The sequence below is a fragment of the Gobio gobio genome (genome assembly GCF_949357685.1).
Source record: "Gobio gobio genome assembly, chromosome: 11".
Taxonomy (NCBI): Eukaryota; Metazoa; Chordata; class Actinopteri; order Cypriniformes; family Gobionidae; genus Gobio; species Gobio gobio.
The window spans coordinates 39,808,692-39,834,393 of record NC_137104.1 but is presented as its reverse complement, the minus strand read 5'-3'; the positions used below and the strand labels follow the sequence as shown (position 1 = coordinate 39,834,393).

Below are 25,702 nucleotides of genomic sequence, written 5' to 3'. Positions count from 1 at the left end.
GCTCCAGTGCGTCATCAACTGTTTTGATAGTGTAGGGCGAGGGGCCATATGCTCAGTGGCTCCAGTGCGTCATCGAGCCACCGTTTTAGCCCTGCCCAGAAAATCCTGAACACAGCCACGGTGAAAAACTATTTAACGGTCTTACTTCTGAATTCAGAACTACACAGTTCACAGTCTTTGTAATGTGTTTCAGCAATACATTTCTAACATTTAAAATGTGTTTAGAAACAAATCTCAGAATTGCCTTTACAGGGATTTTGAAAGGATACTGCAAGAAGTCGCTCTCTGCTTTGTGTGTGTGTGTGTGTGTGTGGAAGAGCTGCCTGAGCCCTGCCTCAGACACCGAGAGTAGATGACAGAAGCAGCGATTCAGGTCCATTGTATTAAATCCTCTAGCCATTGTTCCTCTACGTGATATTTCTTTAGAACATGAAAGGTGACTGCTGTTTTAAGTCATCAAATTGGGATCGGTTCGTGAAATCGGCCAAATTTAGTGCCTGTCAATTGAGTCGTAGAATGTGATTATTGGTGATACCTATATGCGGCCGATTAATCGGAGCATCCCTAATTTCTTTCATTGTTTCAGCAAGGTTTTTTAAAAAATAAATAAAAATACAAATAAATAATTGTGTTGTTCATAAAAGGGAAATACCTGTAGATGGTGCTTTATGCATGTAAGTTCATGCAGTAGGGCTGGGTGATAAAAACAAGATCCGGGCAATGGAATGGGAAATGATGGAAGGTTATGAGACTGAAGTTAAACTTCTTATAACTTGAGTGCTGCGTTTTTTTGAATGACGTGTGCATGTGTGGGACATTGGTGCAACAGCCAAACACGTCTGTCAAGTGCATGTGTACAGAGAAAAACAACTGAAGGCAGCACAATGCAAAAACCTGTAAAGAAGTATTACTGTATGTATGAGATGTAATGTTTGCATGATGGTGACATGCTGAAAACCTTTGGTTTTACACAACAGACACTGTAAAAAATTATTTTTGTGATTTATCACAACTTTTTATCTTTTGTCAAATCAACTAGTAATTAATGTGGTTCAGATAACAACATTATTTTGAGTTTCTATTTATTAAACTAATCTCCTTCATTGTATTAACTCAAAATTTGAATTGCAATGAACTCAAAATTTTAAGGCAACCAGGTAACTTACTTTTTTAGGTTAAACCAACAAAATATTTTTACAGTGACTGAGGGAATACCAGGAACACAACCGCACACGCGCGCGCTGCATTTACACTTAATTATTTAATCACACTGGCTTCACAGCAGGTTGTGTTTGCTGTAGATGACTTGAACAGTTTCTGGTTTTAACAGTTTAAACATGTAAACAAGGCATATTTAACAAGATTTCATCTTTAATATGAATGAGTATGAATGAATAATGTTTACTTTTATACTTTTAATTTGCATTTGTTTGGTTATTTTTCAATCTCAAACAATTTTGTTTATTATTAAGAGGTTTGCACAAGAATTAGGGATGCACCGATACCATTTTTTCAGAACCAATCTGATGCGATACCAAAAATTCAGAGAATCGGCTGATACCGATACCAATCTGATACCAATGCAGTTTTGTTTAAAGCTGCAGTCTGTTTTTTTGGTTAAAAATTATCCAAAATAAATTTGAGCAAGTACACAACAAGCCAGTATTCAAAACTATCTCCTTACCATAGCCCCATTCACAACGGTAAGCTTGTAATAATGTTTATATATAAGCCCCGGTTCCACCGTAATTACCCGGAACAATTTGTACCAGGAACTTTTTTTACAGGAACTTTTTCCCCCCCAGACCTGCTACTGTCTGCGTTTCCACTGCGGTCTAAAGTACTGAGAAGATTAGGCAAATTAGTCCGGTGATGTAGGACTGCGCACGGTGCGACTGCTCCTCCCAGTCAGCGACGGACAGGAATAATTTTTGTGCAATACTGTCTGCAACAATAACAAGTATAGAGGAGATTCAAGCAGCGCTGCTTTTGCTGGTTATGTATTGGTTTACTAAAGAGGTAATTAACAAAAAGGCGGAAAAGAGACGAGCACTGATACTAAAGCGTATTCTGAAAGCTCGTTAAGCTAGATTTAAAATAAGACAAAGTATGTTATTATTAGCTATTATGGAAATTAACCGTGAGATGGCTGAGACGAACGCGTGCCATCAGACAGAAAGAGCAAGACGGATATTTACTGAACGCAGAACGATTCTCGCAAAAGACTTTAAAATGCCGGTTGAAATAAAATGCTGCGTGAGCTCAATCAATCAGCATGTTCAGCGCCCAAGCCCCCCCCCCCCTTTTTCACAGCATCTGGACTTCTGGAGTAATTAAACTTATCATTTTGATGTCATTTGGGCCTTTCTGGATTACAATCAGCAGTGACATCTGGAGATTCACCCGTGGTCAAAAGCAAAAGGATAGACTGTACGGAATCTACAGGTAACACTAATACACACTAAATACACGCAGTCACGCAATTCTAAGGCTGTTAACATTAACAATTTATAACAATAATAATAATTTGCACGGTGTGATGTGAGCTAAGCGATCGTTAGATTTAATCACCCGTTGGTAGCGTGATTTATTGTTATGTTTTGTACCCAAAAGTGGTGAATTCAGGTTGAATGGGACACTATTTCCCAGTCATCTCAATGGCAAAAAGTGTCCCAATCAACCTGAATTCACCCTACTTGTTCAGATGACATTTTCCGGTGGAAATTCTTATTTAGGTTATTCTCCAAGATGTAGAATCTGTGATTCTGAAGTACAGTATCCACACCGGTGCTGTGACCGACAGCAAGCCGCACAAATTCCTCAAAACATTAGATTAATCTGCGCGAAGGTGCCGGCGATGCACAACTCGCGTACAGATGATAACTTCGCAAATAACTGCAATTGCGGGTTTCAAACAGAGATGGCGACAGAGGAAAAACTTACGGACTGCAGCTTTAAAAATGTAATGTAGAATTTCTATACCTCAGTGTGTTGAACTGATAATCCATCTTTTGTGTCAAGTCAACTTTATTTATATAGCGCTTTTAACAATGTAGATTGTTTCAAAGCAGCTTTACAGTGTTAAACAGGAAAATGATGCAGCATAATTTTATTCAGCTTTATAGCCATTCTGGAAAAATTTCAAGTATCATACAGTGACAGTGTGGGCTTTAGATCAATAATTTGATCAGTAATTTAGTTTAAATGGTTAATTTAGTTTATTATTTAGATGTATTTCGATGTTTAGTTGAAAAATTGAGTGTCCCCAACTGAGCACGCCAAGCCAGAGGCAACAGTGGCAAGGAAACCAAAACCCCATTAGGTGACCTAATGGAGAAAAATAAACCTTGGGAGAAACCAGGCTCAGTCGGGTGCCAGTGTGTATTAAACACAATCTACTAAATACTTCATTATAAAGAAAAATAACAAATTAAAAAAAATATTTAATCACAATCTGTGACAAATGCTACTATAAACTAGATTAGTGGATAATAAGCAAAAGTTACTCTAGAAAAATTGAGTGCACAATAATTGTATCTAAATCCAAACTTATTCATTAAATCAAAAAATTTAGTGGGAAAAAAAAACATTTAGTGGGGAGTAAATAAAAGTGAAGCATAAATCTGGTAAAATGTTACACGTTGTAAAATACATTCATGAAAAAAAATTAAATATGTTTATAGAAATAGGGCCTATAAGATATTAAAAGAAATTTATTTTAAATGTATAGCGCAGCTTTTTAATGAGGCAGCAACATATTATAGATATGGCAGGACAAGAAAAGCTATTAATAATCTTTCATTGTTCAAAAGCATTATAATATGAAAGGCTCCAATACAGAGCGGCACAAAGCGTGTATGCGCATCCCGTGTGCAAGATGATGCACTTGATGCAACATGGAGCCGCAGCGCTCAGTCCACATTGGAAATTTCAAAACACAAAGGGAAGAGATATCGATTCGTAGTGTATCTATCTTTGCGATATTTTATTGAGCCTTTTCTTTTAACAGTTAAAATTTTCAGTGTGTGTTAGGAACAATACAATATTCATTTTATGCGAAATCATAGAGCGCTATCTACAGATCAAGTATAATAACAGTAACATTGAATCATCTTGGAGAGAGTTTCGTCGTGTTGAGAGTTGTTACCGAACGCGACACGCAGTTTGAATGCTGAATGAAGAATGACTGACAGACGCAGCAGATGGAAGCATTTACGTGAACTTGAATTTAATGACTTACATTTTCATCTGTACCTCACATTAAACTATGGAATTCCTCCAGAACACTTAATTTAGTGCACAAAGCATTGATGATGCTTTATAATGTTTTTGTGTTTTTTGTGGGGCACTAGGGCTTAACAATAACAGAATATTATACGCACCGTATCGGATTTGCAAATAATGGCTGTATCGGAGCCGATACGATACTGAGTATCGGATCGGTGCATCCCTAATAAAAATTAACTCTAAACTGTGCAAACATTAAACTTTACTGAAATTAAATGTCTACTCTGGAAGTGTGCTGTTAACTCTGCTAAACTATAATTACTAAAACCAGGGGCGTAGCCATCTTTTCAGAAGTGAGGGGGACAAAAATGTCAGGTGTAATACCTGTTTTTTTTTCTGACCTCTGTCTAATTGACAGATTTAATTGATCTCTTGCTTTTAATTCAGTAAGATATCAAAAACACTGCTGAACAATAACCACTAATATGTATAATATTTTCCCCTATATTTTATGTCAATTTTATGATTGGTTTATGCACTACAAACACTTGTGCATTAAGTACCCATGGATTTTATGCAATTTAAAAAAAATATCACTGAACAAGGCAGTTTAGAAAAGTTTAAAAATTACAATTGTTTTTGAAAGAAGTCTTCTGCTCACCAAGGCTGCATTTATTTAATAAAAAATGCAGTAAAAAAAGTAAAACAGTGAAATATTATCCCAATTTAAAGCAGCTGTTATCTTTGTGAATATATAGTAAAAATAATTTAAGTAATTTATTCCTGTGATCAAAGCTGAATTTTCAACATCCTTACAGTCTTCAGTGTCACATGATCCTTCAGAAATAATTCTAATATGCTGATTTGCTGCTCAAGAAACATTTATGATTATTATCAATGTTGAAAACAGTTGTGCTGCTGCTTAATTTTTGTGGAAACCATGATACTATTCAAACTTTTGTGGTAAGATTAAAAAAAGAGAGAAATTAATAATTTTATTTATCAAAAAATGATCACGTGACATTTATAAGATTTCTATTTAATAAGTGCTTTATTTAATGCAAATAAATGCTGTTCATTTAACTTTCTATTCATCAAAGAATCCTGAAAAATAAAATGCATCATGGTTTCCACAACATTTTTATAATAATCATAAATATTTCTTGAGCAGCAAATCCTCATATTAGAATGATTTCTGAAAGATCATATGACACTGAAGACTGGTGTAATGATGCTGAAAATTCAGCTTTAATCACAGGAATAAATTACGCTTTACTATATATTCACATAGAATACAGCTGTTTTATATACTAATAAATGCAGCCTTGGTGAGCAGAAGATACTAAACATTAAAAAGGATGTCAGTTAGCACTGCATTATTCATATACTTTATTGTCAATAAATACCTTGAGATGGCTTGAAAAACACACATGAACCATCTACTGTCGAAATCATGTGTTTGTCGTCGCGTTTCATCAGTCATCATTATTTGTATTCAGCTGCTGGTTCAGTGCTGTGAATTCCTTTGGAACGTGATTACTTCTACGAATCCGTTTTGGACTTTCTGTGAGAGCGCCCTCTGGCTTTGAGTATGAATTAGAGTGTTGCACGAGAGTGTTAGCACTCCATGGTGTTCAGATCGCCTCATTTTTGGATATGAATAAAATGACAGGTCATGTATAGATTATTTTGTGTCTTTGAATTTAAATCTAGATTTATTCACATTGGCTTCTACATAAACAAACTTGCCCATGTAACAGACGTAGGCCAGTAAGAGCGGTGCGACTAGACGCCGGTTCGAATCGTCCACGGAGCGGGTCGACTAGGACCGGTGAGACTCGGTAAAGTGCGGGGGACGAATGTACGTTTTATTAAAAGTAATCTACGCCCATGACTAAAGCTGAAACTAAATAGAAATGGGTTCACAAGATAAAAACTAAACTGAAATTTATAGGAAATATGAAAACTAATTTAGAAATGCAAACCTATAATACATTTGTGTTTCTGTCCCTTATCAACATTTAGTTTTTTTGTAATGAGCACCAGCCTTAACATAGCTAATACAGTGAATCATGTTGCGGTCTGATTCAAAGCTGAACCAGTATAAAAGTTGTGTTTTTACATCACACATTGTAGACTGATGCAATCCGAATCTGTGCTTTGAAATTCTGAGGTATCTGCAATCAGTCGGCTATGCTGCATCATCCTTACATGAGAGGGCAGTTGCACTTTATGGGGATATGAAAAACTGAACTTGATTTCTGAAGTCTGAATCCTTTTGACTCATGAGTAGTGGTAAGTAGCATTGAATGGTTGGCTTGCTTGCATGCTTTGATTTTTGTCTGTGTAGACATATTTCCCTGATGTATTTGAAGAGAGGCTGATAGATTAGATTGAAGATTTAAAGATTCTATTTTAAGTTTGTGTGATGCATATAAGTATTTTGGAAATATCCTACCCTTTATTGTTAAGTTTGCTGATGTTATGAAGTTGTTACCACTGATGCTCTGTTGCACTTTGCTGTAGTTACATATTATAGGTATAGGTACATTTGTACCTATACTATAGGTACATTTGTGGCTTAAAGGAGTTGCTCAGTTTTTTTTTTAAAATTCAAAATCACCTCAGTGGAAAAAAAATTGTTTATTGACATCTTGTGAATAAATTTGAACAATTTTACATCAATGATGCCTATTTTTTTTTTGTTCAGATTCCTGACTGAGTATAGCACCCACTGCTCTGCATGTTTCTGAAAGGTCCTGGCTTTAGAAAAAAGATCCTGGCTTTAGTTAACTTTTTAAGGGGCGCAACTAACTATTGCTGCATTTATATATAAAACACACTGTAACAGATTTTGCCATACTGGTGTTATTTTAGTATCACTGAGATACTATATAGTTATTAATATTTTGAATTCAGTTTAATTCTGCTTTCATTTTAATTTTAGTTAAAAGTTTTAGTAATTCTGTTTTGTCTTTTTTATTTTGAAAAATGTCTGTATATAGTTTTATTAATTTTTATGTCAATTTTTAGTTTGATACATCAGGTTAATGAAACTAAATAACAAGTAAAGATATTTTATGGTTTAAGTTTTTGTTGGCTATAATAACACTGATACTAGTCAAATCTATATATTTAATAATGTCTTTCCTTTCTGTGACCGGGCATCTCAGACAGAAGCAATTTTTTTTTACTTTAATTAAATGGAAATTAAATTACATATAGGGCTGGGCGATTTGGCAAAAAAAAATAAAATCTCCATTTAAATTTTTTTTTTTTCAGAACTATTGACTGATTTTTTTTTACCTTAAAAAAACGTAACTACAATATGATTCTCTTTAGGGATGCACCGAAATGAAAATTCTTGGCCGAAACCGAAAAAGAGGAAACCAAGACCGAAAACCGAAACACCGAAATAAATTATGCCAATTATTAGTACCATTACATTTATGGTTATGACTGTTTACTAACTTTACTAAAATCAAGGCATTGTAATTGCATAAATTAATATTAAAGTTTCAAAGAATAAATCAATTACAAATTATGCCAATATTTATTTAGCACATTGCAACAATGCACAGTATAAAATAAAATTCAAACTAAAATGTTTAACTTGACCCCACTCATTTGTGCATTAAATAATAATGTACAGGCCTACAGAAAGATTTTAAAATTAAATGTTCTCTCATAAAAACAAAGTACATTTATGTCTAGTGCATTTTAAATTTTTCTCTGTAGGACTACAAGAAAGTGCATTCAGAACAAGTGCAACTGCTTAAAGATAAAACTATTTTCTCTGTAGGCCTTCAACATAATAGTGTATCAAAGCAAAGACTGCCATAGCCCATATGTTAACTGTAGAATAGGGGTGTAACGGTACACAAAACTGACGGTTCGGTACAGCAGTTTTACAAAATGACTTTTTATTTATTTTTATTGGTTTACTGGGAAAAAAAAAGTATCTGTCCTTAAATGAATTAAATTATAACTAAAAGTGTATTGAAGATATTGCTGTAAACTATATAGGGAGCCCTTACTTGCACATTAATATTAAAGGTTAACAACAGAGCCCAAACTATTAGCCTAAATTCAGTTGCTATTTATTTTTAGGTCTAATAATCAACACTCAAATAACAGTACGCAAACATGCAAACTTCACATAAGGCAGTTTTTGCAATAACTAATAATCTAATAATAAAATAGTTTTTTCTCCAATTCGTTGTTGAAATATAATCATTTATACACAGTGTCTGTCATTTTCATGACAGGTTTATTTAAACATACATGAAATAATCAAGATATCATTAACAGGTTAAGTAGAATATAATGAATATAACGGCTAATATAGGTCATATATTTAGTGAAAGAGTTGATTTACTCTAGTGAATAAAATTCTGTGGACACTGAATGACTGCCTGAGGTAAATGTGATGCTAAAGTTGCATGACATTATTTAGGCTAGTTTACAAAAAGTTATATTGACGTCTTTTCGCTGTTGAAACACTGATTGAGCGATTACACCACATATGATACGTGACAGTAAGTGTTAATGTATCCTCAACATACCTTAGATGTTCATTCATGTTTATTCTTAAGGAAGAGATGATCGATCGCGCTCACAGATGATCGCGTTCACGCGCGCGCGCGCCGCGGCTTGAACTGTGATGTGATCAGTGATGCCACATTAAAGAGCGTCAAAACGGCATTTATCGTTTGAATTTCGTGATACATGTTGATCGATGTTTGTGTGGGAACTCACAGTGAAGTCTGTTCCTCTTCTCATCGAGAACATGAGCTCTGGCTGTCAGTGCTTGTACATGGAGCTGACGTGGGTGTTTCTCAAATATACTGCTTCAGACAAGCACGTGCAGGTCGCGGTTTCTGTTTGCGTCATCACAACATTTCGGCCGTGTTGTTTCGGTGATAAAAGTATTTCGGCCGAAAACCGAAAATGCACTTTTGGGCCATTTTCGGCCGAAAATTTTCGGTGGCCGAATATTCGGTGCATCCCTAATTCTCTTTATTAACCATATGGTAAAAAAAAAATTCTATTCCAAGTGCACACATCTAAAGTGATCAACATGGTGTAAATGTAAAACAAAATGACTTATTTAATATATATCTTTGCAGAAAATATGCATGAAATATGAAGGCAAATATTGTACAAATGTATCTTAAACATATCCTATATACTCAGAAATAATATAATATAAGAGAAATGCTAAATATTTTTTTGCCAAAAAGTAATCGCAATGTACCAGTAATAGGCTATTATTAACAGCAAATGCTTTGTAAAAACAAATAACAGCACCTTTCAGCCTGTCACCATCATGCAAACATGAACAGGTTTTTCCATTGAGCTATTTGTCCTATTGTTTTTATGTTTGCTGAATGCGTTTGCACACGTCTGTTGCACTCGCGTCTCGTGTAGCAGTGTCTAACCAGTCTAAAAATGCGCCGCTCAAGTTGGAAGATTCAGCTGGCGTCTAATATCTTTACTTTTTTCCCCATTCCACTGACCACGTCATTCTGTGTGAACATCCGCTTGACGTGACGTGTTCTACGTTCACTGAGCGCATCACACAAGAGCTGTTAATAAGGCGCACCATCATGTGGTCAGATCCTTTTCTTTTGTCATTTGTCAACATGCAACTTTTGCTAGCATTTTTGTTCAAAACCGTGAAAAACATAACATTTGAATTAATCACAAAAATCGCTCCGCCCTTATTACATACAGTTTGTGTAACCCAAATCATTTTCTGTCTGTCTAATTTATTTAAAAAATAAAAAATAAAATAAAAATCTGTCCTGTGTTCTGTGCTAGATTAACTCAGACTTGCATATTGTTGCCCTTGACTGTTCTAGTTTCTTCTATTGCTCTCATTTGTAAGTCGCGTTGGATAAAAGCGTCTGCTAAATGACTAAATGTAAATGTAAATAATAACCGAGGTGGAAATTTATTTTTATTTAATAAACAAGCCCAAAATACACCAATACTTTTATTTTGATATGTCTGTTTTATTATTGCAGGATGCTCATTCAAATTCAGATGAGGGAGATAAAATATGCATTCTTACAACTGTATGTACATATTACAATAGAAACATAGTAAAGTAAAGATTGTCATAATAGATCAGCATTAGTTCATAAGCATTCGCTTGGCATAAATGTGTGCTATTCATTGTTTGCGAACTGCTCTGAAGCACTGTTGTGCGAGCCTAGCGCCACGTTCAGGATTTGAGATGTGGAGAACTCACATTTGTTTATTAAACTTCAAAAGGCTATGGTTTCATTAATCACATTAGGCAGTATATTACCGATTTATGTTTTTCCATCCCCAAAATATAAGATGCCTTAAAATGATCATTAAGAGGCTTGTTATACCATTTAAGCAGGGTTTTTCGGCGGCCGCCAAAACGTTTTTTGTCCCGCCAAAGCCTAATTTGATGAGTTATTGTAATTTATGAGTGATGTAGAATAGATGCTGCGCTTGTGACTGAGTGACAGAGAGAACGATCAGAGAGCTCCTCCCCCGCGCACTCTCTGGGTCTTCAAAATAATCAGTGTTAGCTCTCTCATATTTCACATATTAATCCAAATCAAAAGGTCGGAAGACCGAAACCATGCTGCACGTGGCACATTCGGACAATTTTTTCCTAGAATTACCGCTGGGTGTGAATTGCGCTCAAAAAATGTTGACTCTTCTCTGACCAGCGGACATAAAGCATACTTTCAATAAACGGGAAACAAATTATATTCAGTTATGAAGTGTTTTCTGTGCGTTGACATCTTTCGCGATGTTCTAACAGACGGGATTCGCACACAACGCGTCTGCTAATGTCCGATTTGCCATAATGACTCCTTTGAACCGAATCATTTTAACGACTGGTTAGAACAACTGATCTGTCCAACACTGAACTAACGAATCAGTTTATTAATTTATTCAGAACGCATCTGAAATGAGAACACAGGTGTGCTTACCCAATTTAGCAAGAGTGGATAGTAAGAATTCTTTTTAATTATCAACAGTATGTGTAGTAAAATAAATAGCCTACAATCATTTAGTTTAGACTGGAGTGAGGTGAAACCAGAAGAAAGTTGTTATTAGCTAGCTGATAATTTTTATTAAATTGCATATGGCAGAAAATTTGGTTATTTGTTAATTTTTAATGCTACTTTTTAATATTGATATGATTATATACCAAAACAATTATCTTTAAATAGTGTAAAAAATGAGGAACAAAAGAAACAAACGTCGATGTAAGAGATCATACATAATACGAGATATCAAAATAAGATGATCAAAATTACTAGCATTTTTTAAAATGTATTGTCAGTATTGCGCTCGCAGATCACGTGGGTAGGGTGTGTGTGTGTGTGTGTGTGTTAGGGTGACCACCATCAAACAAACCAAATGTGGGACGATTACTAAGTTTGTGTGGGACAATGTGGGACATGTTAGCAACACTAAAACATAACCTGAAACTGTTGTATAATCTTAAATTCAACATCACTGAGCCCAAAGGCAGCAGGCATCATGCAGATAACTACTTTCGAAACAGTTCTGACCAAGTGCAACTAAAATCCAACTAAATAAATAATGAAACCAATAAAACAACATTAAATTAGTTAATCTTATATATATATATATATATATAAAGATTAACTAATTTAATGTTGTTTTATTTATATTTTATATATATAATATTTTTTTTTGGGGGGGGGGGGACTGTAGTTTTTATTTATATTTATATATATATATATATATATATATATATATATATATATATATATATATATATATATATATATATATATATATATATATATATATATATATATATATATATATATATATATATATATATATATATATATTCATTTATATACAGAACTATCCATTCGTTTTCTGACAGGGAACACATGGAACGAATCACCGCTCCACATTTTGATTGACAGCCGTCAAAACCTACTAGTGACCGTGTTTACTCCTTTCTTTTCAACCATTGGATATGGTTTAAAAAATGGCTTTTGTATTTGTGTAAGGCGGGATGTTACTTCTGACGAAGCGCTGTAAAATATAGGTGAAAAACGATGCCGCAAAAATAATAAATAAAATGCTTTCTTAAAAAGGCAAAAGAACGCATGCATGTTTTCTCAATATGATCATTAAAAATCAAAAGACTGGTGAAAATGCGGGACATTTTCTCAATATGCGACATGCGGGACAAGGGGTGAAAATGCTGTGCGGTACAACGCAAAGCGGGACAGGTGGTCACCCTAGTGTGTGTGTGTGTGTCAACCACCACCGAAGACCATTTTTGACCCAGGAAAAACCCTGTTAAGGTATTGAAGACTTTTTATGATCTTGCATTTAAGAAAACTGATCCGCAGGGATTTTTTTTATCACATGCTCCAAAATACATCTATTTTTAGTCACAAATGCGAGGGAAATGGTCGCACTGTCGAGCCCTCATGCCTTATTCTGCTCCACATCCCTTATTCCTACCCAATACCTAAACTTAACAACTACCTTACTAACTTTTATTAAGCAGTAATTAGGAGTTTATTGAGGCAAAAGTCAAAGTTGGTTGGTAGGTAGGTAGGTAGGTAGGTTGGTAGTGAGAATTTGACCCTAATCTAAAGTCTTACCGGAATAAGATCACTCTCCATGATCATTTTGGACTGACCTGCATAGTTCATTTCATTGTGAATTGTTTTGTGAACCTTTTACCTGGAATGGTGGATCAAGAATTAACACTGGCTAATAGGGCTGGGTTAAAAAGTTTCATTTCTCAATTTTAATAATTGTGAAGAACCGATATCGATTCTTAAATCCCCAGAATTAATCTTTCAAACTAAGCTGTTTTCAATTGATGAATAAACAAAACTTCCAATAAATCGCAATAAGCTTTGTTACTTTTGATATGAAACAAAGTCTCATCTTTCAGACTCTGTCAATTTTATTAACCTAACCTAACTAATTTGGTATTGTGATGAGGACTGTTTTCTTCTGTGTCAGCATTTCTCACTGCTCACTATATTCGAGGGATGGAGCAGGGATCCCATGTTTCGCATTGAAAAAACGAGTGTTGTGTTTGAAGCCTGGCCTTAGTATTCATGGAAATGGTTGTTTTGTTGAATATTTGTTCTGTATAATAAGTGTTATCAATCGAGCAGGGATTTTGTAGTCCTAAATCTTCTATTTCCACAGATAATATATTAATTGAATTTGATGCTAAGTGATTAAAAATGTAAAACTACATGTGGTTTTGTGGTGTTATATTTTATTCATCTTTCTTTCTCAGGAAGGAGACTTCACAGGCTTTAAAGTGGACGGTCAATCGTCCTTGCGTTCTGGACAAGGTTCAAGTGAGTGTTTCAGCTGTTTCTATGTGTAAACTATTTGATGACGTAAACGCAAACATTTTTAATTTGAGCTTTGCTTTTATATGTGCTAGATTTGTCATTCTACTAAAGCAAAGTGTTTTTCTTGTATTCTCCTTTAATGTTTAATTAGTGGTACCTGATCAGGCAGTCATCGGTATTATTATTGTATACAATATCAGTTATAGGCATGTGACGGTATCAAATTTTCATGTTATGATAATTGCTGAAGTTTTCTCATGGTATACAGTATTATCACAATTTTTGATAAGTTGCAAAAAAGGCTTTGTCATACTATAACATGTTTTGATAAATGCTTTAGAAGTATTTTACATTGTTAGTTTGGTAACTAATGAATTAACTAATGTTAACTAATAGAACCTTGTAAAGTGTTACCAAAGAATAATAAATAATATATTTAATAAAATATAATTAAATAAAAAATAAATATTCAGTAAAATAGTTTTTAATTGTAATATTGAAATATTTAAAGATCAATATTATCTGAAAGGACAGCCATGATTAATTACATGGATGACACACTTTTTCCTGTATTTTTAGGTTTATTATCTATTTTTTTATAAATAATAAAATGTTTTAATACCTTTTCTTTTGCATCAGATATAAAATCATCTGGATTTTCCACCATATTGGAAAAACCTGAATTGAAAGGCAGAAGGTTTTCCAGAACTGACCAAAAATCTGCGAGGCCCAAATTGGTTATTAAAATGGCAGCCAAAAAGATGACCAAAAAAGAAACGACACAAGCAAAAAGGCCATCTGTGGATGAAGATGGACATTTGAAACAGGGCAGCTCAAGTAAGAGAAATGGCAGGGTACTCAGGAACCAGAGAGCGGGACCATTGGTCTCCTTGCAGACTGAAAATGAAGAAAATGGGGTGGATGGGGCGTGTGAAGAAGAGGAAATCACTGGAAGGTCACAGAGACGTGGTTCCAGTGCAGCACACAGCCGAAAGAGGCAGGAAAAATTAGTGTGGACTTTAACACTGGTTAAAGGTAAAGAGCGAGCATCCAGAGTAAGAGACACCCAAGGCCAAAGAGCTTCAGCAGAATATGCTAAGACGCACAGGAACAGGACAAAACAAATTGCTTCTTGTGATCAGGCAGGTGCTGTATCCTCAAAACCAATGGGCAAACAGAGAAGGGGCAGAAGGACAGAAGCAGATGAGGAGCCTCTTGAATCTCTTGGCGGAGGTGCAGAAGCATCTGTAAGTGCTAGTTCATTAAGTTCTTCCAAAAAGAAGCCTTTTGGAAGGCGACGAAAGTCTATATTTGGCCGTCGAGGTTTACTGCAAAAGCAAGTGCCCAGCAAAGTACCTGACAGTCAAGGGCAGACCTCTAGCATGCCTAGAAAGAGACAGCGACTTGTGCTGCAACAGGTGGAGGGACAGGAACAGCCACTTGAAGAGATGGTGAGGTCCAAACCTGGAGTCCAAGCTGAACAACCTAAACACTCCGCCCGACCAATTGTTAGCGCTCGTTCTTCCCGCGTCATCAAGATCCCAAAGAGGTTCATGGATGATGAGCGCATGTCTGCTCTCCCAGAACGAGGTTCACCAAAGAAACCAGCTCTTTCTGAAAGCCCAATGGATCTCGGCAAACCGAATATAGATCTCCAAACCCTTGATTCCGGAAGCAGGCTGAAGACCTCACAAGAATCGCTCATGCTAAACAACGATGAAAAAAGTGAAAATCTGCAAAAGGTGCAATCTCAAGGAGTCAAGTCTGTACTGAGTTCCTCAAGGCCTTCAGGTGGTTCTCGTGGGAGGGGTCGGGGACTCGGCCAATCCGCGGACAACTATAAGATATACTGGAAGTTGAAGAAGCTCACAGCATGTCTGGCAAAGCGAAGGATGCAGCGGATGGCCAGTACTAGCTCCAGGATAGCAGAGGAAGGTGCTGAGGAAGAAACCCATGATATGCAGGAAAGGAAGTCTGATCTCAAATTGCAGGACATGTATTCTCCAGGGGTTGTCCCGAAAGTAGCGATACGTGTTGGGGAGCATTCGGATCAAACACCGTTGACATCTTTGGCGGAAGGACCTGCTAAGGAGAACGGTAGGGTTTTTTCTGAGTATTATGCCACAAATAATAACAATAATAAACCTTATTTGTATACCAAAGTGCTGTACAATAAAACTACATTATAACAAGCACCACATACTTTACATCGAAACAAGTAATACCACAATTAATATAAAATAAGATTGAAGATGACACCCACTTTATAATGCTAATAAAATTTGTATACATAATACATAAAAACCCCCGAAAATGATAGTTTTTTCCATTTTTCCAAGTGTGTTGGTCTGTGCTAACCTTGAGGCAAATTCGTTTATTCCTTCAGTAGAGACTACTAACCTTGACGGAACCACTGAAACGAGTGCACAACACACCAACAGAATGAGTCTTTCGGGTGCCAATAAGAGGATGTTCCACCTGCTGAAGAGAGCTAGAGTCCAACTGATTAAAATCGACCAGCAGAAACAACTCAAATCAGCTCAGGTCAGAATGTTTAACAATTTTATGACTGTGCAAACTGTGCTTTGTTGCATTTTTATATGGCACTGTATCTGACAAGTTGTGACAGTATTCATAAGCTAGCTGGGTGAATGCAATGTGATTTATTTTCAAAGAATCATTTGGATGTTATTTGTGTACACAACCGTTCTAAAGTTTTTTTTTTTTTTTTTTCATTGATCAAAAGTGACAGTAAAGACATTTTATAATGTTACAAAAGATTTCTATTGCTATTAACAGTTTTGTGCAAGTTACTCTGGAAATGCAATTAAATTACTGATTACTCCTTTTAAAAGTAATCATGTTACTTTTCTGATTACTTTATTTCAAAAGTAATTTGTTACATTACTAGTTAAGTTACTAGCCCCACCCCCTCAAAAAACTGATTATAATAACCTCTTTAGCCTTCTGCATTAAATTTAGATCTGCTCATGTTGCATCATACTTTTTACACGTTTTACAGTGTTGCGCACTATAACCAATCACAAATTACTTTGAGTTTGATTTCTAATGGCCAATCAGAGGCATTAAGATTAGTAATTGTTTTATATATATATATACACACACACACTTACAGACACAGACACACACACACACACACGTATACATATACGCACACACACACACACACACACACACACTAGGGTTGTGCCGATGGACGATATCATCGTCCATTGTGATGGCTGACCGACATCACGATGGAGCGCCACCATCGTGATGCCACGCCCCGTTGCGAGACTGTTGTGAGTGCGACACACACTAATCCTCTTCTATAGTATTAGTTAAACTAAAAACTTAGCAGGGATTGCTCTGTAAATTAAATTGAGAATGTAACTAATGCATATATGCTATTTTAAATACTGTAGTCTATGCCAGATATATATATATATATAAAATGGACTACTAGGCCTATTGTTAAAATTCACGGAAAATCGAGTGACCAGGTCCAGATCGCAAAACAGAATGAAAAAGTGCTATCTGACCATTATTTCCTTTCTAGGCTAAACAAAGCTTTGTGCTTCAGTCCTGTGGTAATATTCATGTGAAACCGCATTCACATACAAAACACTGGGTTAGTAAAATAACGAAGTTATTTTTTTAAAAGTAAAAAAAAAAGTATTTATGTAAAGAAATATAGTATACCCCCCCAAACGACGATATCATCGACCATCACGATGTTTTACTGTAAACATCGTCAACTGCCAATTTAGGGGACATCGCCCAACCCTAACACACACACACACACACACACACACACACACACACACACACACACACACACACACACGTGTACCCCCCCAACCACCGCGCCCCCGCCGGTAGCTGGTCCATTACCACCAAAAACTGCCGCCGTCACAGCCCTAACAGTGATGTTTATGCTCATGCTCTGCAGCTTCTTTCTGGCTCTGTGAGAGTAAGAGATGGATCGGCCACCGTCATGCAGAGAGGCAGAAAGAGGGGCAAGAGAGTAGTAGTCCCAGCTAACCAAGAGGGGGCTCCTCAGGTATGCTTCAATACATTTTTTTTTGCCTTGCAGATTTCTCATTGGATCGTGAGTTTTAACTGTGCTCTTAACTCCGTAGGAGCAATTGATCGGTGGTCCACGGATAAAGCATGTATGTCGAGCAGCAGCGGTGGCACTGGGACAGCCACGTGCCATGGTTCCCGACGACATACCCAGGCTCAGCGCCCTTCCTCTGCATGAGAGAGAGGGGATCACTGCTTCGCCTGCCGAAGAGGGTACACACCTCTCCTTTGCTCATTCTGTCCACATCCGTTATAAGTGACATTTGCTAATATCATTGAGATAACTGGGCTCTTTTGGCCTGTATATTGTGTGTTTTGTTCATGTTAGCTGCAGTGCAATTGTAAACCAAGTTCACCTCGTAATTTGTGAGCTTGAATGCATAAAATGTATGATTTTCTTTAAGGCTTTGTAAACAAATTGCATATAATGTAGAATGATTTTACATATGATAAATTATAATAATGAAATGCAAATATTGTAAATATAGATATTCTATAATATTCTAAAATATAAAAATATTTATTTTAGATTTAATGTACAATTCCTAAAAGTATCTATTTATTTAAAGTACTTACATGGACTACTTTTTTTTTTTTTTGAAACCCAGCCTTCCAGGAAAATTATAACTCTTATTATTATAATTTTTTATTAGTTTAGTTTAGTATAATTGCGTGAAGTAATAATAATGTAATTTTGTATTAAACTCTTCACTTTAACATGATATTTTGTTTAGCTGAATATTCTCATCCTTTCTGGATATGGGAACATGTAATGGCTAGAAGTTTTGTAATTAAGTGATTGTGAAAATAAAATCATAGAGTGTGTTGCATTCATAATGCACAACATATGCAAACTGAGTCGTGGACTGTATTCAAAACACCACATGAAATGGCCTGAGGTCATTTGGAAAACTCACATAATGTGCTACTGCACAAAAAAAACCATATTTGTTTGTAATACCCTTCTTTGAATGGCAGTATGTGATTGCAATTTAAAGTGCTCCATCATTGCAATGTCTGAAATAGTTCTGTAAATCTGTAATGCCTACTAGCGGCAGCAGTTCACAATTATATCTAGGTGGTGTTCACTTCATTTCTTAGCAAACCAAACCTTGACATTCCCCAAATGCCCTTATTCTTATGTTAGATGCTTTCTTTTGCCTCTGTCTCCCTCTTTTACCGGCCCCTTCTGGCTCTTCAAGATGTTGCATCTCACTCAGAACCAGAGAGTGAAGAATCTGTTGAGCCAAAGCCGACATTTAGACGCAGGTATGAAAGTACTGCTTTTGGCTATCGGCTAAAGCGCTGCTTGCGCTGCAAGGGCTGCAATCGGCTGGAGGACTGCGGGAGGTGCGTGTTCTGTCTGGACAAGCCCAAATTTGGAGGACCCAACAAGAAACGTCAGAGCTGTGTGTAAGTGCCCAAATAGTGTTAATTACAAGGTGTTGCATGGTAGCAAACCTTTCCCGGGGTTTAAAGGTATCATAGACATTTCTTGTTTTTCCCTTTTAGTATTTGATCCTATTTGTGGACTTGTTTTTGCAATTTTTCAACAGCTTAAAGAAGTGTTCGCTGATTGAGCAGAACAAAACGAGACGATTTAACAAAGGTACTCTACTTGCCTCTATAAAATTAAAATCCTTTTTAATGATTCAGTACTTAGTTATTTGCTACTTGCCAAAACAAATATAAAACGAAATAAAATGTGCTTGATTTAAATATTACAGTTAAAAATACTAGTACAACTTTAGCAGATGAAGTTGGCATTAAAGCGCTGGGCTGTGTTTCCCAAAAGCATTGTGAGCTAGGTGAACTTGGTAGATCAACCTAGCTCACAATGTTTTCTTTGGGAAACTCAGCCTTGGCCTGTTGGTTATGTGTACAGATATGATCGTTTTATTTGACCACCTCTCTTTGGCGCAGTCCAGATGAAGCGGCGGCGACCATCAGCGGCCACTGCCGTGAACAGCAGCGAAGATGAAAACGAGGAGGAAGGGGGAGATGATGGAGGAGGACAAGCTCAGTTCAGCCCCACCAGGAGGCAGCCCAGACGACAGGTCACTCCCCAGTCCTACAGAAAACTGCTGGGGTATGACGACTCTGACACAGATACAAAGAGTGTCAGCTCGGAGAAGACAAAGGCCAGCGTGACCCAAAAGACTCAATCCAGTGGTATGAATTTCATGTCAACCCTTACATGTTTGTTTTTGTCTTAAGAGTTGAGATCTTTTGACTAGGGCTGCCACGATTCCTCGATTAAAAAAAATCCTTGATTGCAATCTACCCGTGTTGAGTAACCGGCAAAATACCGGAAGTGGTGCGTTATTAGACAGCTTTCTAAGGCTGCACAATGTATTAAAACCAGTTACAACCACAGCGTAGTGCTATTGTGAATTCACAATGGCATTTATGTCCCGCGGTTTAATATGTGCTTCATTTACATGCGTGTAGGCTGCTTGCATGCTTCTCAGAGCAGCTCCGTTCTGCTCCACATGAACTGTTATCATTTACATGCGTGGAGCGAGTCTCAAACTCAACATCTCTGAATATGCAGTTTTGCTGTCAGTACCACCCATAAACAGTAAAAAAAATATGGACGTAGTGTCCGTGACGTCACCCATAGGTTTCTGAAGAGCAGTTTTTAAGCGTAAAGTAGGGTTGAGCTGGCCGTTGCCATCTTGGCAGCGTGTCACCGCGCGTCACTCCTGGATAACTGAAAATGGGCAAAGAGGCGGGACGTGGCTGGAGCTGAGGTGACTTACAGACAGCAGACAAACGGCTATCCACCTGTTCTCAAAGTGAGAACTTTAAGGCTTTATATAATGTAAACGAATGAGATATAAAAACATTCACCCCCCTCACAGTTGTCATGAAGGGCAAATTTTGATATATAGACCAAAACCACAATTTGTACCAGGCTGTAAACATGTTTTTTTTCTGCTGTAAAGTTTAACATGGGGCTTAATGAGATTCTCTTCCCTTTTGGAGCCCGTCTCTAGCCCGTCACTTCCGTATTGGCTTCAAGAGAAACTGGGGGAGGTTGCTGCTTGGTACCACCCCAAAAATATCTGGTTACTTGAATAATCGTCAGATTACTTGATTACCATAATAATCGTTATTGACAGCCATACTTTTGACATGATGCTGTGAAACCAGTGCTTCTGAGACTAAACCAATACTTTGAACTTTTTTTACAGACATGGCTGCATCTGCAACTGCTCCAGAAGAAGCAACAAAGCAGAAAAGGCAAGGGCTGTACAGAGCATTTTGGGCCCAACGCAGAATTGATAAGGTGTGGTAACTCATCGTCATTTTGATGATCACAAAATGGACAAATATCTGATGATTAATCGACCTGGGCCTAGTTTCCCATAACCATTGTAAACTTATGTAGATCGTAAAACCATTGCCACCAGTGGTCTCTACAATAAACTTGGCTCACGATGCTTTTGAGAAACCAGCCCTGGAAGATATATTTTGGAAATCCCTTGTTTTTTTTTTTTTTTTTTTAAATTGACTGAACCATGCATGTATTTTATTTAATTAAATCACAACATTTGCCATTTTCAGAATCGTACTTGGCCAAATTGCGATTTTGTTTTGATTAGTTGTGTAGCCTTATCGCTTCCAGCTCAATCCAATTCCTGAATCACCTCTGAAATAAAATGTCATCCTCTTTAACTCTGTCTAATTTGGGAATTATTTTATGTCTTTCTCTCTTTAAAATAAAACAGCACTTGCCCTTTTCTTGGATGCAGCTCTTCCCGTCTCTCCACAGCTACAGTACAGTGCGGGCAGAATTATTAGGCACATTGGTTTTCTGATCACATTTTTTTTCCAGGCACATTTTACCAATTCCAAACCACATTAATCTTAATAACTACTATTCATTTTGTATTTAATCATTTATAAGTGATATATAATTGTTCATGAAGGCTGGAAATGAAAACACCTTAAAAAAAGCCAAAAAAGAGATTTAACTCAGACTGAAAAGTCAAAAATTATTAATGCCCATGAGAAGGATGCAATACTAGAAATTGCAGTTAAGGCATGGCCATTGGACAGTGAAATGCTCATTGGGTCAGCAGGGTCAGACAAAAACAGGCGTGAATAAAAGATGCATGTTAAGGCGAGACACGGCAGGTGAAAACATCGTTTTTTTTTTCATGTAGTGGTCAATTTTTAGATTTTGGGCCAGTTTTCTCTAAATAAAAAAATGTCAACATTACACATTAGGGTGTTTATTTAATTATATTTTGTCAATGTGCGCCTTTAGATTTCTATCCGAAATCATCAAAAGTTATTCTAGCGCGAGCTCCCATGCCGTCTCCATTCACAGAAACATGTCATGCTTGGTATCATTATAAAGCTCTCAGTCTCACACACAGCGCTGTCTAATCCAAATATGGACATTTCCTTATTTCCTTGTAACCAACCGCGAAAGTTTGCAGCTGAAAACCACATCTGATTGGACAATGTGAATTTCTCACTACGTGATAAGAGCTGCCGCTTGCTTGTGTATTCTCCGCCTGAGAGAAAGTGGAGACAACGCCGAAATCAGCTCATAAACGTTCAAAGAAAAGACCAAGCAGCAAGAGATAGTAAAAAGAAAGTAAACAACAACAGATTAGACAACGAAACCCCGTCAGAATTAGATTCAAATAGTTATAGATGGACATACAACAAACAGGGACAGTTCATCTGCAGTTTTTGTGACTGTTGTTATGCGTTTGATAAGGTAGTTCTCTAATAGCTATTGCTAGTAATAATTTATTAATTTATCAATTTCCATGTGTTTTAAATATTATACACTACTGATATTAATGAACTGAATATATATTTTGTTTGTAGGTTGGGGGTTTTATAGAAATGCATCCAGTTATACAGTATAAAACTTTAAAGGCCGCTTTCTCAAAATGAGTTTTTTCTCACACTCAGAGTCAGATATATCCACTTCAGTAGCACCTACAAGCACCAACTTTTGCAGTCTTATACTGAACTACATTCTGAAGGCTTTTACAGAGGGATTGGTTGATATATCATTCCTATCCTGAGTTATAGGTCCTTTAACTTTAAAAAACATGGCGAAAATTGATTTGTAAAGGCTATTGTCAGTATTCTCTAATTTACTAAAGCACAAAATAAGATATCCAGAATCCCCTCTGTAAAAGCCCTCTCCTCTAATATGTCAACAAATAGAACCAAGAATTTTAAATATGGTCCTTTCCAATTTCCAGATTTTGTTTTTGGAAAAGTATGCAAATGAGCTTATATTTAAGTATATAAGGCCTCATTTACATATTAAAATATTAATTTACACAAAACATGTAATACATTTTTTTCTTATGTTTAAGCCAGTAATAAACTGGAGAAGTTTCACAGTGATATCTTGAAAATTCCACAGTGAAAAATCCCTATTCACCTGTAGTGTCTCGCCTTAACTGCAAAAGAAATAAGTGTGAAACCATCAGGAACCCTTTAGTTTCCAGCGCCACTATTTTCCAAAACTGCAACCTACCTGGAGTCTCCAGAAGTCAGGATCTCAGTGACTTATGTTAGGTAAATAATCCTAAAAAATGACCCTCACTTACTAAGAATCACAAGTTGAAGTGTTGTAAAATACACAAAGACTGTTTTTTTTTTTTTTATAGGCTTTATAGACCGATAGGTTGAGAGTGACTCTTGAAGGACCAACACCACTTCCTCTTGTACCACTGTTTGAAGAATTTATCTTCCAGAATCTGATTTTTAGAATTCATTTTTATTCCATCTCTGCAAAACGGACTTCTGGTTAGGAGATTGACTAAAAATGAACTCCCAAAACTTACTGCCAGATTCTGGAAGATGAATTCTTCAAACAGTGGTAAAAGAGGATGTGGTTCTGGTCCTTCAAGAGTCACTCTCAAACTATTTAGCCCCGTTTCCACCGAAATTACCCGGAACAATTTGTACCAGGAACTTTTTTTACAGGAACTTTTTTCCCCCCAGACCTGCTGCTGTCTGCGTTTCCACTGCGGTCTAAAGTACCGAGAAGATTAGGCAAATTAGTCCGGTGATGTAGGACTGCACGCGACTGCTCCTCCCAGTCAGCGACGGACAGTAATAATTTTTGCGCGACACTGTCTGCAACAATAACAAGTGGAGGAGATTCAAGCAGCGCTGCTTTTGCTGGTTATGTATTGGTTTACTAACGAGGTCATTAACAAAACAGCAGAAAAGAGACGAGCACTGATACTATAGTGTATTCTGAAAGCTCGCAAAGCTAGATTTAAAATAAGACAACGTATGTTATTATCAGCTATTATGGAAATTAACCGTGAGATGGCTGAGACGAACGCGTGCCATCAGACAGAAAGAGCAAGACTGATATTTACTGAACGCAGAACGATCCTCGCAAAAGACTTTTTAAAATGCTGGTTCCTTTTAAAATCCCTGCGTGAGCTCAATCAATCAGCATGTTCAGCGCCCAAGTCCCCCCTCCCTAGTTCCTGGGGAAAGTTCCTGCGGTGGAAACGCGTCTTTTGTTTATAAATCCTATTTTTTTTAACAAACAGTCTTCATGTATTTTACAACACTTCAGTTTTTCATTCCTATTAAGTGGGGGTCATTTTTAGTGGGGGCCTAATAATTCTGCACAACATAAGGTGTTTTTAATTTCCAGCCTTCATGAACAATTATATATCACTTATAAATGATTAAATACAAAATTAATAGTAGTTATTAAGATTAATGTGATTTGGAATTGGTAAAATGTGCCTGGAAAAACAATTTGATCAGAAAATCAACGTGCCTAATAATTCTGCACGCACTGTATAACAGCGTGTCCTAACCAGGTGTTACATGAGAAGTTTCTACCATAAAGTACTTTTTTATGTCGTTGCCTTCTCTGCAAGATGAATTGGAACCCAAGCGTGTGACAAATGTTTTGTTGCATATTGCTTTTTGTGGTTGCCACAGGTTAGAACAAAAACTCAAATAAAAGATAACCGCTTATTATGTTCTGCCTGGTTAGGACACTGTTGGTCTAGTAGTACTCTTGCCTTTATTCTAAACACTACATACTACCTGTTCTACATCTGATGGTGTTGAAAATGTGTATTTTCCTCGGTTTCCTCTCATGCTCATAATTTCATCTCATGATCTGTTTGGTGACGGTCCTCCTCCCACCCAGTTTTATCGATTCTTTTTCCTACTTGTATCCACTATAACGCTGCTCCCCTCGTATTCCCCCAAATTCTCTTGGTGTTTTTGACATTCACACAGGAGCCACTTGAACCTTCATCATCATCATCATCATCATCGGACCCTTCAGCACCACCCCACCATCCCTTCACCCCCACAGGAAGTCCCTCCCTCAAGCCCGAGCGCAAGCTGCTGTTGCGGCTGGAAAGGCTACCGGCCAGTGTTGTGCAAGCGGCCTTGTTGGGCTTAGCAATCCCGCTGACCAAATGCGACACAACAAAGTCACAGAAAGTGATGTGCGAGGTGGTAGAAGAGGAGCGAGCTTTTATTCATTGCTCCTCTCTTACTCATTCTCAGAGTTCGGCGGAGCACACGCCTTCTAGTGTCCTGACTCCGCTGGCCAATGGCTGCACCCAGAGGGGCAAGTTGTCACAGGGGACGATGAACAAGATTCGTGTGGACTTCAAGGTCAGAGCTAAGATTTCTGAGTTTTCTATGAAACCAAAAGCTCCGTTGTTTGAGGTGTTTTGGATGTACTGTATATAGATTATGAATTTAGTTGTTCATTCAAAGCACAAAAATTAAAATAAAAATGAAGAAAATAACGTTAAATGTATAGTTTAGTATGTATAGTAGCCAGAAATGTTATTGCCAGTTTTTGTGACACAAACCCTTTTTTCCCCACTTCATTTATTTAATATTTTCTTAAGAAGAAAAAATGTAAAGCTGTTAATAGGTCTGTTTTTAAGCCTGTTTATAATTCTCAAAAGTGACTCTCAAACTTTTTTATTTTGCTATCTCTTTAATTTATGTTACCAACATTTTAATGTTAATTTATG

At 36.7% G+C, this 25,702-nt stretch overlaps 2 protein-coding genes across 4 annotated transcripts in view; one reads left to right on the top strand and one right to left on the bottom strand.

The window, feature by feature from the left end:
- LOC307133598 (craniofacial development protein 2-like) overlaps positions 1–25,702 on the bottom strand; it is a 1,416,430-nt gene that overhangs the window by 112,189 nt on the left and 1,278,539 nt on the right. The window lies entirely within an intron of this gene.
- kmt2ba (lysine (K)-specific methyltransferase 2Ba) overlaps positions 1–25,702 on the top strand; it is a 47,474-nt gene that overhangs the window by 6,157 nt on the left and 15,615 nt on the right. The window contains exons 2-11 of one of the 3 annotated variants that reach the window (XM_079828948.1): positions 13,535–13,598; positions 14,235–15,692; positions 15,985–16,139; positions 17,548–17,658; positions 17,738–17,894; positions 18,884–19,094; positions 19,238–19,290; positions 19,605–19,853; positions 20,879–20,973; positions 24,945–25,331. In XM_079828948.1, coding sequence (XP_079685074.1) covers positions 13,535–13,598; positions 14,235–15,692; positions 15,985–16,139; positions 17,548–17,658; positions 17,738–17,894; positions 18,884–19,094; positions 19,238–19,290; positions 19,605–19,853; positions 20,879–20,973; positions 24,945–25,331 — 2,940 coding nt within the window. Of the gene's footprint in view, positions 1–13,534; positions 13,599–14,234; positions 15,693–15,981; positions 16,140–17,547; positions 17,659–17,737; positions 17,895–18,883; positions 19,095–19,237; positions 19,291–19,604; positions 19,854–20,878; positions 20,974–24,944; positions 25,332–25,702 lie in introns of all 3 variants that reach the window. The other 2 variants (XM_079828949.1, XM_079828947.1) reach the window with 2 other exon arrangements.